Source organism: Columba livia, chromosome 1 (genome assembly GCF_036013475.1).
Source record: "Columba livia isolate bColLiv1 breed racing homer chromosome 1, bColLiv1.pat.W.v2, whole genome shotgun sequence".
In the NCBI taxonomy this organism is placed as follows: domain Eukaryota; kingdom Metazoa; phylum Chordata; class Aves; order Columbiformes; family Columbidae; genus Columba; species Columba livia.
Window position 1 is genome coordinate 11,821,567 of NC_088602.1, and position 18,538 is coordinate 11,840,104.

Genomic DNA, 18,538 nt, shown 5'->3' on the forward strand with positions numbered 1-18,538 from the left:
AAGGCAGCAGTCCTTCACATAATTGCACAGGCTCGCCTGGTGTGTTCTCTTTCTTGTTCAATGAAGTATCATTCATTTGGATCAGAATACAGTCTTTCTAAATTAGAGGTTTACATGTGTAATTATATAAAATGATATGTTTGTTTACATCTCCAAGTAAAATGTACATCGTTTTCTATCATTTATCTTTGAAATTCAATTTCATTTTGTCGATCCCTAATTTATTGGAGGAGATGAATGTGCTGTTAGAGTGTTTACAATGCCTCTCACTGCCTGTGGGTAATAAAATTACTCTGGTTATTGCTATTCATTTTGACATTTCCATGGTTAGGAATACACAATAGTTTTACTTTCCTGAAAATATGGGGGAAATCCTAATGCTATTTATTGTGGCTACTCTTTTTTTTTTTAATCTAAAGTCCTAGATTTACTTAGAAAGAGTAGCAGGACAGTTGACAGCTGATGGCTGTATTTCTCATCAAATTTGTGTGCTCATTTCTGTGTTCATTATATGTATGGAAAGGCTGTGTTCATACCTTTATATGTACTGTTAATAAATATTTGAGATTTCTAGTAAACCCATCAGTAAACCCATACATCGCCATATGACCTTCTGCAAATTCAACTTAGGGGCTCTGTTGTATGAGCAGTGAGTATAAAGAGTCGCTGAATTTATGGAACATTTTTGGAAAAGCAGTGCTTGTTTTACTTATTCCTTTTGTCTGTTTAACTTTTTGGGTTAAAAGGCCCATATTTTCAGCAAACAATCCCACGGCATTTTTCTCCGCAAGCAGAGCTTTCAAGGATAAATCTACAGAACATTTCCTTTGATATCTTATGATTTTCTTTCTGCATCCTTGTTGCTTGCAGTATTTTTGAGAAAGGCAGATTGGGACCTGCATCCACTTTGGACTGTGATGTGATAGCATCAGTGTTTCAGCATGTTCAGAGCATCTTGCAGGGCACAAGGACTCTGCGGACAAAGCTCTCTAATTTTAAATTCTTGTTTCCACATAAAAATTGTTTTGTTTGAAGATGAGGATTGGTATCATAATGAGGAGAAAGTTTCCCCCAGCAACCAGTGACTAGCAAGCTTTGAGATGAGACCTCAGCTAATCCATCCAGACCATCTCTGTGGGTGTGATGGATAAGGCCTGACATACACGGTCCTGTGCTGCCTGACTGTACTGGTCCAAGACTCTCACACTACGAGTAGAGAGGGTGTAAACCCTATACTGCTATGACTTGCAGCCGGACAATATATTCTGAGGTTTCTGTCAAACCCTGTGTAACAACCTGAAGTCCCTGGTCATACTTCTAACCCATCCTGCACTTGTATTTTTTAGATGAAAAGGTTTTTTTATGAATATGTGTAGCAGGAAACATAATCATGTTTTAATAATGGACAGTTAAACATGCAGTAAATTGCATGCTGTTAGTCTTGTGCCAGGGAAGGGAAAGACGTTGCTTTCCTACTCCTCTTCCTAACCCTAGGAAGACACTCTGCCTTCGGCTTAAAACAGAGGAAAGTATTGGGCATCTTTTATTTTAGCCTGCTTGTTACCTGTCAGATACTCTTCATATTTCATCTAAACTAAGTATGGAATTGAGAAATTAATAAAGGAGTTCTTTAAAATTTCATTTTTTAAAAAATTTAGTCTTTATACCATAAAATTTGCAACACTTCCAGAGACAGCAGTAAAATATGCTGTCTCTCCATACCAGATTCTGTTATCTTTCAAGCAGTACTTCAGCAAAAGCAGCTCGGGTTGAATGAAAATAATTTAATTTTGTAAGGAGGAAGCTGTTGAACTCTCCCTGGCTTCATAGCCGTATTAGGGAAATTCAATCTGCGCTAGAAAATAGCCTGTAGCAAACTGATTTTTGGTCCCTAAGTGCCACAGTATTGAAAAATATGTGAGCTTCTTCTACGCCAAAGGTCAGTTTAGTTCACTGTCACACCTACAGCCATGGGCTGATCTGGATACGTAGAGAATAAGCATCAGAAGGAGCAAACCCACAGCAGTGTTTCCCTCTCCGTACTACTGTTCAGGCTACCCAGTGCTTAGAGATTTCCTCTGCTATAGCCTTTGCTTTCAACAGCCCTTGGTGAATGTTAATTCTGTGGCTCTCCAAGTCCATGAGTTAATCTGTTTCTAACACAAATATTTCAAATAATAATTGAAATATGGAAAGAATGAACATGGGTAAACCTCAGAACTAAATATATGTCTGTAAATATGTGTATTTTAGGATAATTTTAAAATTTTACCACATTTGGTATATGTAAAATGTCATACACATGCACACAGATACTCAAATATTTGACTGTATATACAGTGCATATGTATATATTTGTATAGCATGGTCTACCAACTTACGCACACACAGACATACAGAGCTTTTCTTTGTATGAGGACCCTTGTGTGAAACAAGAGAACTAACTGAGGGCAGAGCATGGGTTATTCAGCTGGAAGATCCTAATTGGCAATTGGCTGTTCTCATTAAAGCACTGAAAGCAGAGTTAGGAGACAGGTTCGCTTTTGTCCAGGTGCCATCACACTCTCTGACTGCAGGGACAGAGGTAGCGAATGCCTTTTTTCCAGAACAGAAAGTGTTAAAAAAACAAAGAAATGCGCAGCTCACTGGGGCCAGTATTACTCAATATATTCATCAGTGACTTGGATGAGGGAATAGAGTGTACTATCAGCAGGTTTGCTGATGACACCAAGCTGGGAGGAGTGGCTGACACGCCAGAAGGCTGTGCTGCCATCCAGAGACCTGGACAGGCTGGAGAGTTGGGCAGGGAAAAATTCAATGAAATAAAACAAGGGAAAGTGTAGAGTCTTGCATCTGGGCAGGAACAACCCCAGGTTCCAGTATAAGTTGGGGAATGACCTATTAGAGAGCAGTGTAGGGGAAAGGGACTTGGGGGTCCTGGTGGACAGCAGGATGGCCATGAGCCAGCACTGTGCCCTTGTGGCCAGGAAGGCCAATGGCATCCTGGGGTGTATTAGAAGGGGGGTGGTTAGTAGGTCGAGAGAGGTTCTCCTTCCTCTCTACTCTGCCCTGGTGAGACCACACCTGGAATATTGTGCCCAGTTCTGGGCCCCTCAGTTCCAGAAGGACAGGGAACTGCTGGAGAGTCCAGCGCAGGGCAACGAAGATGATGAAGGGAGTGGAGCATCTCCCTTATGAGGAAAGGCTGAGGGAGCTGGGGCTCCTGAGCTTGGAGAAGAGGAGATTGAGAGGTGTTTACAAATATATAAAGGGTGAGTGTCACGAGGCTGGAGCCAGGCTCTTCTCGGTGACAGCCAATGGTAGGACAAGGGGTAATGGGTTCAAACTAGAACATAGGAGGTTCCCTTTAAATTTGATAAGAAACTTCTTCTCAGTGAGGGTGACAGACACTGGAACAGGCTGCCCAGCGGGGTTGTGGAGTCTCCTACACTGGAGACATTCAAAACCCGCCTGGACACCTTCCTGTGTAACCTCATCTGGGTGTTCCTGCTCCAGCAGGGGGATTGGACTGGATGAGCTTTTGAGGTCCCTTCCAATCCCTGACGTTCTGTGATTCTGTGAACTTTTACAGCGCATAAATTAATGTTTATGTGCATAGTCTACTCAGACAGACTTGTTGATATTTTATGTAATTTATGAAATAGTGTTGTCCAATAAATACATGATCCTCAGGTGACAATTCAGGCTAGTGCAGTTCTGGCATTACTTTCATCACCTTTGTCTCCTTCACTTTGATCAGCATCAAATTCACCTAAGATTTGAAAAGTCGCTATTTACTTTTACTCTGTACATTTTCCCGCATTTCTTGTCAAGTTAATAATTAAAAATATCTGTGAACATAAATATCTCTGTTAGCTTTAGGCCATCCTATAAAATATATTTATACTTCCAGTAGTGTACAAAGCAAACTTTGGTAAAGATTGTCAGAAATGTCAGAATTCAAATTAAATTTTGGAGCTCTGATAGGATTGCATGGCAGTATCACAGCCTCCTGAGGAAGGAATAACTTGGGTATGCAAATGGAATATATATACTGAACTCTTTGAAATGAAAGATATTGGCCTCAAATTACATTTGAATATAAATTTGTTTGCCTTGCTTTGTTTATGTTAAATAAGTTAAGAAATGTCTGTGCTTTTTCAAGTATTCTTGACTAAAAATAAAAATGCAAAGATTACATATGAGAGAGATTCTAAGCTAGCATAAATTTACAGAGCTTCTTTGATTGCCGTGGACTTGCACTAGATTGAGCCTGTTGCCTGCATATCATCAGAGAGCGATGTGTACTTTTGGATATTCCTCGGATATAGACATTTAGCATAACCACATGGTTAAGCTTCCAAGGAGAACTACTGTTACAAAATACAATATATCATAAAAGACTCAGAACATTATACCACTTTTGAATAAGAAAGTGTACCTTAGCTGACACAAAAGAACCAACAGGCTACACATCTCTCTTTCAGGTTTACTGGTTTTATTATGAATAAAGATGCAGTTCTCTACAAAAAAGAATTCTGAAGCATTAGTCATACTGTTGAATTCATAACTTCTTGATTTTATGTCATCTTCAATCATTTATAAACACACACAGACAAGCACACACATGCATTCACACACATACCTGGTGTTAATTCTAAGACATCAAACGTATGATCAGGTTACTGTTTTCTTATACGTAATATTTCCTCATTGCACTTCAGTAACTGCATGCTTCATTCATTGCAAATGGGAAGTAAATCATGGGGTTCGATCTCTTTCACTGAACCTTCTTCTTTTTTTTCACTTTGCATCTGTGATGTGCTAAAAGCATTATCCCAGTCATTGGTGTTAAGTGTTTCTCAAATGTTTTGATCACGCGTCTGAGCCCTAATAACCAGTGATTTGTTTTCAGGATGATGTGTTGGCTGAAGATTGTATGGGCTTATGTATTTGTTAAAGTGTCAGGATTTCTTATTTTTGGTTGTGTTCTTTCTTCCGTGTCACTGTTGCTCTACCGAAGCTGTAAGGCAGGTCTGCCTTGTTGCTGACCCCAAATCTCTGGTTCTCCCATCTGGACTGGGCTGAAGGACACTGCTGCTTCTTCTCCATCCACATACTGAGTTTCCTTTTAGAGTGAATGATGCAGGGGAGGAGGATGATCCTACCCAGTGTACAGAGGAGTGTTGGAATGATGTTTCCCAGTTGGCGTCAGTTGGGACTTGTCACCGTGTCCTTCAGTATAATGGGACATGTTGTGTGGGGTGAGCTTATTCACTTCCAGCATTTCTGAACTGTGTAATGGGAGTAGATGGATAATTGTTCAGCTTGGGGAAAGTACTCCAATAGCAAAAGTAACAGATATTGTAGAAAAAGAAGTTGTATAAGATCATATAGTTTTCTCCAAGCTGAAACACTGGGTCAAGAAATGTTTCAGAGCTTCACAAAACAGTTCATTTATATGGCCTGAGAAGCAGATGTGCCACAATGCACAGTGAGATGCTTTAACTCAGAAAGTCAAAGAAAAGTATGAAGTACTGGGAAGAGAATCACATAATCTTGTTTGTGACCTGATGGTTTTATTGTAAATAACTTTTATATTGGATCCAGTTTTCCTCTTCATGGATGCTGTTAAAGAATCATCACAGTTATAAATATCTCCTGCCCTTTGCAGGACTATGATGTTTCCTTGGAAATTTGAGAGAAACCATTTGAGAGGTGTGCTATGACTTTTGAAGCTTGTTAGTGTTTTTGACTATTCTGTGAGAAGTGCGTGCTATATTTCCCAACTGGCTTTGGACCGCTGTCCATATGGCTGTATCTAGAAGAGCTACAGCACATATTGAAGCTAGGAAAAAATAAAAGGTCATTTTTTGTCACTGTGCCCCTGTGATTTTATATCATAACCAGCAGTGAAGCATAACGTAATTTCTTTGGTTTTATTTTTTCTCTGTGAGTTATATTTTTTAGATAATGCCATTACACCCTAACAGAGTATGACAATTTAATAAAGTTAGAGAAGAACTAAAACTGGGATATATTATATTGTGCAAAGCCAAGTTTCTCTCAGTTTCCCCTCTATCTTGAAAATAAAGTTCTACATCCTGCTAGCTGTTACTATTATGTGCCTATGGCACAGAGTACTTTTAAGTACCCTGTGCAAGTTTGTGGATGACACCAAGCTGAGTGATGTGGTTGACACACCTGAGGGACAGGATGCCATCCAGAGGGACCTGGACAAGCTCCAGAGGTGGTGCCATGCGAACCTCATGAAGTGCAACAAGGTCAAGTGCAAGGTGGTAAAGCTGTGGGTGTTCTTAAACATAACTGGAACATACTCCTTTTTTTTCAGTTTTGATGATTGGTCTTAAACAGAATTCGTTGAAATACGTTTTTATAATATGAAAGGATGAGTTTTGCATCCTTACTAATACTTAACTATAATTAAATAAGTATTTATGTCAGGTAGTTGAGATCTGATTTTATGTATAGTCATATTTTAAGCAGTAGTGTTGTGTAGTGTGAACTATCTATGACTTCAAGAATTCCTATGGAATTGAGCAGCCAGGAGACTGCAGTGGGGCCACCAGCGGTGTTGGATGGGAGAGTCCTTCAGAGAACAGGAATGCAAACTAGAGGCTCCACAGCTTCACGCACAAATGACCGATTATTTCTATAGAGTATTGTAACAACCTAATGAAACTGCCGAGAACTGGCAGCTGTATGCAGAGCTGTCTTTAAAGCAAAAACAACTAGTTGTGTTAGCACCATACCTCAGGATCAGGTCTGCAGAACTGATGGTGATCGTCTGGTTACCTGCCCTTTAGGACCAGCTGTTGAGTCTGGGTGCTAAGTCTGTTAAGATCCTCTACATTTAAAGTATAGGCAGTTCTGTCTTAGAGACTTGCCATGTATTGATACACGTCTTTTTGAAGGAAATTCAGGTCTGAAGGCACTCTGGCTATTATTGCAGTCCAAAAAGTTCTAGGCTGAAAAAAGGAAAAAAAAAATTAAAACCAACGAACCCTTTAGTGCTAACAGTAGTTTTGTGTGGAGGACCAGTGGTAGTACTAGTAGTAGTTTTAGTTTTACCAATGTAAGAAAAGTATTATTCATTCTGTTAGTGATTTTTTAGTTTCAGATGTTAGATTTTGGTCTTCCAAAGCAAAGTGGATTTGTCTGCCTGAAGAAGATGATGAGGACAGAGACCTTTAATTTGCAGCTAGGTATTTATTGTTTAAGAAGAAAGTAAGTGGAGTTTGTGGTGGTACATTAGGAGGGAAGCAAGTGGAAGACAATATAAAAATGATCATGTTCCTTACTGTGGTTAGATTGTGCTTGGTAAATATCCATAGTGACCATGCATGTGTTGAACAGGGATATTTCAAGTCTGAAATTTTTACTTTATCCATTTATTGGGGCTGAACTGCTCTCAGGAACTTCTTCCCTGTATCTCTGTGTTCTCTCTAGACATGGGGGGATCTTGTGTGAATGACATCAGTTTGTCAGCCATACTCTCATATCTGTTTAAACTCGTGCAGTGAGTAGCTGTCTCCCATATCACATAACTGTTTTGAATACTTAAAATTGCTCAACTCAATCAATAGTGGTTATTTTGTTTTTTTCAGCCTTTTGACAGCACCAGGTTCTTCCATGTAATTGCAATGACCCGCTCAGGCTTCTGAGACTTCCCCTTGGGTGTCACTGCTATGGTCTAATAGATCTTGAAATGAGTCTGAAATATTGAAAGCAGAGTGGCCTTTCCTTTGTTCATTTCATCTCGTTACTTCAAGTAGTATTTCCCCATTCCTCACCAAAAAAGATAAAGTGATTCCTCCAAGGAGAAGAAAGAGTGTGAGGAGCTATAGCTATAGAAGTCATCTCGGACTGGAGGTGTTACGTAGATATCAGATGTTGCTGATGGTTGTTTTAAATAATTTAGCGTCATCATGGATTTGTATTTAGATCTTCGGCTGGTCTGATTAAATAAATAAGTACAATAAGGTATCCAGGGAGAATTTATTTTCTCGTCTTCCTTGGTAATCTTAGAGATGACGAAATCTTGAGAATGACTTTGTTCACTGGCATTGTCTCCAAAACAAGCTTTATCTCTAGGAACAATTGGTTCCTTTATGCTCGTCAGAATCTATTCACAAAACAAACCTGATTCATTTTCCTAACCAAAGAAAGGTTTTGTACGAGGGCAAACTCAAATCTCCCTTTAAATCTCTAGTGAGAACAAAATAAAGAACTAAGCTATGTTCATAGAAGATATGCACTGCTTTTTTGAGGGAACTTTGGAACTGTTTCATTTTCTTTCCTTGGTTTAAGTCTCACAAGAGGTTAATAATTTGTGAAAGTACCTTGCTTAAAAAAATCTTGATCATCTTCATGTAAAAGGGTATTTTATTTTAAATGCTCAATTTGAGCATGGAACAAATTGATGAAATTGTAGTACAAAACCTTTAATGCATTAGAATGATTACATTTGGAAATCATTATGTATACAAGTAGTTATTACAGAAATAACCTCCTTTGTCAAGTATTCTTGGCATGGAAGTAATCAGCATCCTATCCCATTAATTGTTTGAGAACTCTGAGATCTTTAATGAGTTTTTTTACAGAAGGGTTTCAGTCAAATGCAAATGATTCGTTGAAGCACTTAATCATAAGACAAATAGTGATTCTTCAGTAAGTTTTTTTATTCACTGTAATAAATGTAGGATGTTAACTGTAGATACACAGCTAACCATTTTTCAGTTACTTTTCTCACAGCATTTTTCTTTAAAGATTCATTGTTAGTCAGAAAGTCATGATGGCTGCATTGAGAAAGAAAATGCTTGACAGATGTCAAGAAATCTGTGTCTGATATAGCTTCAAATAGATTTTTTCCCTTTGAGTGTTTGAAAAATGAATATATTTCTTCTGGTCGACAGAGATATTTTTTTCAACAGATATTGACAATCAAATATAATCCTTTTTTCACAGGTCTGATTACAACAACATCAAGAAAATTGGATCGGGAACAGCAAGCAGAGCATTTTTTGGAGGTAAGATTAAGCGGAACATATATGTTAAAAGGTTAAGTGTTTTTTGCAGTTTAAAATACCTTCTTTCTTTTCTAGGAGAGTGGTATTCTCCTTTCTTTCAGTGTATGACAGACTCGCACAGAGCTGGGAATTGCCTGATTATACAGAAGAAATAATACATTTTGTGATTTACAAGCACAGGACAAAAATGAACAAATTCGCACAACACTTGTTTTCCACCTCTAATCTGCTTCGGTTGAATCTTTTATTGTAGGCCTTACATTTTATTTGTGACAGAAGTTTAGAATATCCAGAGAAAAAGGGGTTGGTTTTGGTTTTGTGTTTTGTTTGTGGGGGGTTTTGGTTGGTTTTGGTTTTCTGTTTGGTGGTGGTGATGGTTTGATTTGGTTTTGTTGGTTTGCTTTGCTTTGCTTTGCTTTGGTTTCTTGATGTTTTGGTTTTTTGTTGTTGTTGTTTTGGTTTTTTTTGGGGGGACTGGTTGCTTGGTTGGGTTTTTTTGATTGGTGGAATCACCCCAACCCTGTTACGATTTTCAGTCTCTGAGGTTAAATGTGTTTAAAGTTTTGGATCTCAGATCTAACAGACAAACTATTAATTTGGATGAAAGCAAACTTTAACCTTGCTCATATTCACTGCATCATGAGAATCGATGAGTAATTTCTTAGCTTTCACTTACTGGGACTATCAATGACAATTTTCAAGTTAAAAATTGCCCTCCAAATAAGGTGTCTAAACCATTCCTTTAGTCCTTAGATGAATGTTTCTCTTCATAAGTAGCTCACATATGTTGGATGTGGAGTGATATAAACTACTGGTTGTACCACATGTGTTTTCTGTCACATTGCTGTACACCATGCTATGTTTTTTTTCCCTTTGGGTAGAAGATCACTGAGTCTGTTCTCTTGCCTATTTGTGAAATAAGGACTTCTTGATTCGTGTTGGTACAAGTAAAAAAGAACCATGTTGTCCCACATAATCAATCATTCCTACTATATATTTTAGGAAATTCCCTTCAAACCCATACAAGTTAAAAAACATCTGGACAAAATAGTTCCCAATGCAACCACTATCTTGCAGCAAAATGTAGTGAAATATACTTGTGCATATTCCATGGTTATTTTAGTTAGTGCAGAACATGGGAGAGAAGGGTTAATTTATTACTGTACAAGTTTGTGGGTTTTTTTTCCTTTCCTTGATAATTCACTGTAGATTCTTACACATTCCAGGCCATAAATAACTGGAGGGAAATAAAAGGATTTTCCACTTTTTAGGATTTATTAAGTTGGAAAGTTAGTAAAGCAATCATGTGTTCCAATAACTGCAAGCTTTCCAGTTTATACTGTCAGAGAAGATCACAAACGGAATGAAATTGGCATTGATTTTGAAATATACTGATGAGAATCTTAGGTCGGTAAGTCTCTTTTGCATTTATATGTTTGCCTCAGAGACCTCAGTAAAACTTGCCAAATTCACATTTGCCAGAGGATTCCCATACAGATGGGGAAGTGTTACTATTAATAGTAAAAAGAAAAATAATTACTTATAGAGATTAGGCTTTAGTCATCAATACAAGTTAATATATTCCTTCCCTTGAGTTTTATCTTGTTCGAAAAAATAACCACCTGTAAGATTGTGAGGACTGAAGATGCATTAGAGGGAAATTGGTGTCCTAGGGTGTGAATGTGGAGTGGAGGGGTGTCCTGGAGAAGTGGGGAGAGGACCACACTGTTGTAAAACCCACCTGGGAATGGCGTGTGGGAAGGACAACTGGTCTCTGCTGGGGACACAGCCCTGATGGCCAAATCGCGCCTTTGAGCTGCTGATGAACCATGGACCTCTCGGGAGGCACCTTCCCGGGGATCAGGGCGAGTAATCTGCTGGGGATCCAGACCCAGGCTGGACAACTGTGCTCATTCTTGTGGCACATTCAGAAGACATTTTCTGAAACGCCTGGCTGTCTCTGTGTGTAATTAACCCCCTGGGGAGGTCTTAATTGCCGAGACAACCGTGGTCTCCCAGTAGTACGGTATTTCCTTTCCGGCTCCATTTCATACCCTTCTCCCAGTGGTCTGTCTGGTGTAAAAGACAGCAAACTTGGCTCTGTTTGAAAAGCTCTGATTAGTGCTCGACCTGGCAACCCCTGTTCCCCTTTGCCCAGTGCGTGTGTGAGAGGCACTGACAGACCTTTCCTAGGTACAACTTTTTAATTATTTTTAATAAGCCTGTCGTTTCCCTACCTGAATTTGACAGGGATGCTATCCCCATACCAGCCAGTACTTACTGAGCAAACTCCATTACTAACAGTGTTTCCACCTTTTTCACCAAAGCTGTTAGGAAAATGAGGCGAAATAAGACGGCAGATGTTAGTCATGGTAGTTGTGTGTAGTGCCAATGCTTGTCTCCACACCACTGCCCGTGATGTCTTAGAGTGACTCCTCTGGAGTCACCTGTCCCTGTCCGTATCGGAGGAAACACGAGTTACCAGCAAGGACTGGATGTGTATTTTTAAGGCTGCCATGCATGGGAAAAAGTGAATCTAAGTGACTCCCCTTGTAACTGCATGAGAGGTCTGTTGCAAAGTAAGTACTGAGCCCAGGTCATCCCTGCGTCTCTTCTTTCTTACCCCTTTACTTATCTTCTTTGGATGTATGGACCTGTGTCCTCATGACTTCTTAATGGTACCCGAGGCCACTGTCACACGACTTGCACTCACCAAAGAGATTGTTCCAAAGTGAGCACAGAAACTTGTCTAGACCCTGGGTTAAAAGATGCATCAGAAAGTCAGAAATGGGCTCCCCTTTATAATAATTGAAATTGGTTTTTGTTTTGGAGACATTGTTTGTAGAGCTTGCTTTTTTTGTTTGGGGCATTTTGGGAGTAGAAAGATCTACCAGATCTTTCACTGAGTGTGGCATTGTCAGTGGTATTTTTTTTCTTCAGCTCCCAAATTGAGGGGTTAATTTTTTCGACACATTTGTAATGTCTTGCAGGGCTGCAGGTCTTATTCAGCGCTTGTTATCAGGTAGAATTTTCCTTCTTAGATTTAAATTGGATGTCACTGGATTTCATACAGTATGGTCTCTTGCTTTAGTGGATTCTTGCTTATGGAATGTTTCTGCCTGAAATAGGAGGAAGATGATCACTTGATTACATTTCTATCTCACATGAAGCAAGCCAAAATATATATTTCTTTCATTTCACAGACTTTATTAAAGATTCTGTAGTTGAGACGAAGTATTTAGATATCCATCTGAAACAAGAAAGGTAATTCTGAGAGTTACCTGCTTGTTTTGCAAGTAAATGAAAGTAGTGATGAATTTCCCAGTGAGGTGCAATTACAGGTTTCAGGTGATCTGTCTTTATTCTCCTTCAATAATTGGACACATCATCCTCTTCTTTCCTTCTTTTATTTGCTTCTTCTGGGTATGTGTTGTCTTCTAATAATTTCTGTGTTAACACTTAACTCTGTGTGCTCTTGTATTATGTGAACTGACTAAAAAGGAGCAGCTAGAAGTGGAGAATATTGGTGGAGTTTGAGGTATGGAAAAACACAGAAAGTAGTCTGGCTGTGTTTTTCTGCCCCCATTTTTTGTAGATGCTTCCTAATCTTGGCCTGACAGCTTTACAAACTCTTGTGATTTTGCTGCGTGATTTTATGCAAACAGCTGCTGGAGCGATGGAGGTCCGGTAATAAGCGTAAAACATAAACCATTTCACGCAGGATCTGCATCCTTGTGTTGTGCCAGCTGATTCTGAGATGTCCAGAATATGAATAACTCCTGGTTTGCTCTCCAGTGTACGTGTGCAAATTGGCAGTAGAAGATTGTTGAATCCAGGCTACAGCTTGTTGACTTGGGTGTTCAGGCTGGAAAGTGGATCTGAGCTCCTGCTTTCTCACCCTGAACACACTGCTGCAGAAGCTGGGTTACTTACACCTCCAACCACAGAAAGACTCTGCAAAACGCATGTACTGCTGGGGAGTTCCATTTGCTGCGAATTGCTGGGGCAAGACCTGTATTTAGCAAAAGAGTTAGGCAAAAGAGTTGCGGGATTCATTGTGCAATTCAAGCAACGGTCTTTGAAACTTTATGATTGAAGAGATAAATTGTCTGTAGTGAGAGGTGACCTCTTCATCCTCTTGCTAACAGTATATAATAAGTTGGTGCTTTTAAAGTGCTGAGGCTATTCGGTCTCTCCTTGATGAGCACATGTGGTACAGGCTCTTGAGTCATTTAGCCAGTTTTGAAGAATGGTATCCATAGTATCTGTCTGTTCCTCCAAACTGTGTTTAAATTTACAACTGTAGATTCATTCAGAAATTATCTTTTAACATCTGTTATGGTGGAAAACTTGTCTATTCAAAGCCTCTCTAAAGAATAAAAATAGTTGCTAATGAGCACGGTCAGAACTTTAAATCTCTTGAAGAGTTACAAAGCAACTTTTTAAAGTTTTTAAAAATACTGTTACAACAGCCTTAGCCTTTCAAGGTCTGAGTCATGAACCATAATTAATGAGGAGGAGAAGTGGTAGAAGAGTGTTGGCTTAGGAGAGCTAATTTTTAGCCAACTGAGTGCTATCAGAATAGGAACAGCGACTCTCAAGTGTGTTACTTCTGTTAAAATCAGTATATACAAACGTTTTTGGTCTTCCTGCTGTGATGCTTGAGCACAGCTCTGAGAAGGATGTCAGTAACAGTGCAAGGGGCTGTAATGAAGATAAGTTGATAAATCCGATGTGTCAAAATACATGGGCTGAATGAAACCTATTGGTTTCTGTTTACTGTAAGTACACTAACAGGGTACAATAAACTGTGTTACATGGTATGTATTTATATGCAGTAATTAGAGGGAAGCATAATAATCTGCTGTAATTGTAGCCTTCAAAAGAATTCAAATTTCCACTCATTTAATGGGAAGCGGTAATTGTGAGGGGAATTTTGATGGAGGGACTCTCATTTTATTCCATTGAAATTTGGTAGGGGATATCACAGGGGAAATTGGGGGTGGGAACTTTATGGCCACAGTTTACAGGAGAGAGCGTTTCAAGTCTTGAAAAGCAGCGTTTTAAAATAGCTCTGCCTCTCAGTTCTTCCCACAAACACCGTGCTGGTGGTTCAGCATTGGACCGGTGCTGCGTTCCCTGCCATCCTCCTCTTTTCCTCCATCATCTCCCATGCAAAAACTTAACAGATTTCACCTTGTTTTGCTTTTGGGCCTGTCCAGTCAGGCTGCAGCCCGTGCTGGTGGTGATGTCCTTTGTGACAAACCGCAGCATTTTCTGAAGAATATAGGCAGCTGTGTGGCAATATGCTCATGTATATTTTTTACGGGAGAAGCACAAAAGCTGAAGTTCATTGGGTTTATGTAGCTGAATAGTGCTCTGCAGAACACTGATTGCTTAAATCCTGGATTACGAATCTGTGTAAGCATTTGTTTCATGGATCTTTAGCATTGCCCGCATTTGGCAGGGAAAGCTGCATTTTTCCTCAGTGACATGCTGGTGATGGGGTAAAAACGAGGCAGTGTGTCTGATTAAACATTTTGTCTGAGGTTTAAATGGTTCCAAAGGCACATGCCTTTTCCTTTTTAACACTGGAGCCTATCAGATGATGCAAGGGAAATTAAAAAGAAAAAATAGGTAAACAGCTTGAGCTTAAAAGTTATTACTGGCTGTGCTTGCTGGAGATAAAATAACTGTTTTTTTTTATTCAAGGACACCTGAAGGGATTTTTAGAAGAAGAGTAAGTACGTAGAGGCAACTTTCTAAAAAGACAATGAAAGCTATATTATGCTGTCAGCTTCAAATGGCGATGCATTGTACTTGAACATCAAACTTGAAAGTTGGGGTGAAAAAAAGAAGGGACAACAGGAAAGAAAGGGAAAGAAAGGGGTGAAAATAAAGAGTTCCAGATAAAACAAAAAGTCGCATTCATCTCATACTATCCCTCGATGAGTTTTTGAGCAGGAGTGGCCAGGTCAGTGTGGTGGTAGATCTAATTGAGACCCGGGTTCCTGGAGTACAAGGCACACGCTGAGCTCACTCATCCCACACTGCACATTTCCATCCTGCGCCCTGTGTTCTTTCGGGAGTTATTATTCTGCACCAGCTTTCTAGAGATGCACGGGCTGCCCTTGCTCCCCTTCCCCTCACAATTACTGTTTTCTTTTTCCATCAAGTTGCTATTTTCAGAAGTCACCAACAACTTTCCAAAGGCAGGAGATGACCGGAGGTTAAAACTCTCTTTCGGAGACAGATTTGCGTTTGACATTGCACACTGCTTCTCGTGTGTATTCAGGCAGAAGTCTTACACAGCAAAATATGGGAAAAGTCCTGGTGTGAATCATCTGTCTGCACTGATAAGTGGTCTCCTCGGTTAGACTGTTGTCTCTAACTAATGTGATCCAATAAGATGAAAAATTATCAAGTGCGTTGCTGAAAATATTATTATTTTGGTTGTTAACTGAGTGGCCTCTGTGCAAAAGATATGAACAGGAATTTTAAACTGCAAAATAATTAAGGCATGGTGTTTTTACGGATTACTCCCTTTTCTTTGATTATTGCAAATTTCAATAGCCCCCAGATGTCACTTTATTTTAGATAGTGAATTGAGAACTAACACAGACAACAAAGCCTAAGCATTGGGAAAACTGAGTTTAATAACACTTTTCTTAATGCATGTGGAATTTTAATTTTGTTTTCTTATTAAATAAGAAAAACTACTCATAAAATTATAATAACATGACAAAATAAGTTTGAGTTGAAAAAAATATATATTTAAATTCCTTAATATTCTGTGTTAAATTCAGGTAGCCAATGGGAAATGTACATACAATTCTGATGATATAATATGTACCGAAGGCAAGGGGCAAGAATGGTTTTTCAGATAACAAATAGTAGCGGTGACCCTCAGCTCACTGCAGATATTCAATGAAATACCGATAGCCTTGAGAGACTGGATGTGCAAAGAATGTCTATGACATTTCCACAGAATTTGTAGACTCTAAGTCAACCCTGAGGATGCTCTGTTTGCTTTTGGCCTTCTGCTTATGGTTGATTTCAGTCTTAATTTTTTTAGAAACTATTTATCTAATTCTTTTAACTCTCTCAAGATTAGATTGTTTCTCTTGAAAATGTTTTGCACACACTAACACCAATATGACGTCAAGGATAAATACACTACTGAGAACTCAATTAGTGCATAATTTATATCCAAGTATCTGATGCTGTCCTCTCTTGGAGACTGCTTAAACTGTCCAGCTAGTCTGATCCTGTATGGAAGTTCTCACATGGCAGCATTTTAATCCAGCGTTAACAATCTCACACTTGTTTGGTTAATCCATTCTATTGATTCAGGATACCAATAGTAATGAAGAAAAGCAATTGTCTACTCCATATTTAATGAACTTCCCAAAGCAAAAATCTTTGTAACTCAATATGCAAAGCTTTGGGTTTTGTATTGTTGTGTTTTCCTTAGCAATTACAGAAATGAGTCAAATAGTTTGTAAACTTTCTGCAGATGTATTGTAAGCTTATATAAATCTATTTGGGTGTTAAAATAAAAAATCACAACTCATTTATTATTTAGTCCCTCCTTAACTCATGGAAGAGATCTGATTTTCCTAGTTCATCAATGTATACAGTGACAGATTCACCGTCTTCATTGGAATACTGCCCCAAGTATTTTTGTCCACAGGATCACATTCCACCAGACATTGAGTCTGCTAGAAATGGGCAGGGAACAAAAGATTTTATGATTCATGTTTAAAAACCTGTTAGCCATTTAGATGAAAATTTGACCCGATATAAAGGTACTGATGATTTTGCAAGTACTAATTCAGGTTCATATTTTGAAGAGCAGTGGCAAGATCAGAGTTGTGCGAGGCTGGGGCTTTGGTTCACACACTTCTTCCTACCACTGCTGTTGTGTCTCATTAGAAAAATCACATTTCTGATTGCTTAGAGCTTTGCCTTAGCTAAAGAATGATTTCATATTTCCAGAGTTTGCAGAGGAGGAGGAGATTGTTTTACAGATTTCATAAATCACTGACCTGAACTGCTGGGTCATGAAATGAAGAAATGAAAATCCACAAAGCACAGTGCTGTCGGCTTTTTCATGCTGGGCATCAAATGCCTCTTTTAGGATTTTCTTTGGGGACCTACATCCATCCAGCAGCAGGTCTTGTCTCTAAGCACCTCATCACATGCAAGAATGGAAGGAGATACTCAACATATATAGGCTTCATGTGCTGTCCTTTCAGGCATTTCCCACCTCTTTTAAAGGCATAACAGAGAAAGTGGAATTGTGCCAGGAAGCAAATCCAACCCATGGGCTGCCACCCTGCAAGGACCTGAGCATCTCCTGGGAGCCTAGAGGTGTATCAGCATTTCCTTGACCCTCTGGACCTAATTAAAATCTCCCTGGACTTAGCATCTTGCAGTTGTGAAGTCAAGTAGTACAAAAAAACAACCTTTCGGTTAACTAGCCTTAAGTTAAGACATATGTGATGACACTATGGAAAGGGGAAAGTCAAGTTCCTTTGCTTACCTTGAGTGGTGCGATTAGTCTGGCTTCAGTAGCAATGACTTTCTTGAACTTATCCCTTATAATCCCCAGGATGAGAGAATTAGACATCCGCACCCATGGCTGCATTTCCCCAGATATATCTGGAAATGGGTGACTGAAGACATGAGAGAAAAGCAATTTCAACCCCTGTTTCTTTTTCTCTGTTTGCAGAACTATGAGGTGGCAGAGCATTAGATCAATGCAAATGGGATGGAAAAGTATTATTAAAACACCAGACATTATTGTGTGGTTTGCAAATTAGGTCTGCACCCATGTGTTAAGGGCTGTTGAAACAAAGAGGGATATATTAATGGTCTTCCTTCTCATTTTATAAATCATTTCTCATGCTAAGCTTGTGTAGGCAAATTCTATGGTTAATCTATACCAAGTTCTTCTTTTCTGTTAGGATTTAGGAGTTCGGTCTAATGTTGCTTTCTCACTGAGGGATTAGCTCTCAGATTAGCTCAGGGTTAACAGCTTTTTTCTTCATTGTATGTTTCTTAAGATCTGTATCTCTCTTTTTTATAAATGGAAGCCCACCTACGAGGCCCAAATTGGTCAGATATACTCTTTCAGGATGTCTCTTTTGCTGGGCTCCATGCTCGGTGAGACAAAGAGTCATTGTGAAGGGCACGCTGCTTTGCTTAAATCTTCACATTTGTTTTATGAATGCACCAATGTTTTAATCTTCTGCAGAAGCAGCAGGAAATCTTTCACATGATTTGAATCTATTTTAGATGTACAAAGCCTTTATGTTATCTGAAGCATGTCTGCTTTAGTGCTATATCATGTTTTCTGTAGCATTCGCAATACCCATCAGCTGCCAGACTGTTAATTTATGCCTGTAAGAGTTGGAGCACACACACATTTTGTGGAGGTCTCAGTTTCCTGCCTTCCTGGCTAAGACCAAGCTAAGTGTTACATT

The 18,538-nt window shown here is 39.2% G+C and overlaps 1 protein-coding gene across 10 annotated transcripts in view; it reads left to right on the top strand.

Annotated features, from left to right (window-relative positions):
• FAT3 (FAT atypical cadherin 3) overlaps nt 1-18,538 on the top strand; it is a 419,173-nt gene that overhangs the window by 277,126 nt on the left and 123,509 nt on the right. For all 10 annotated transcript variants that reach the window (XM_065036403.1, XM_065036610.1, XM_065036770.1 and 7 more), the window contains exon 4: nt 8,989-9,050. In XM_065036403.1, the coding sequence (XP_064892475.1) occupies nt 8,989-9,050 (62 nt within the window). The remainder of the gene's footprint in view (nt 1-8,988; nt 9,051-18,538) is intronic.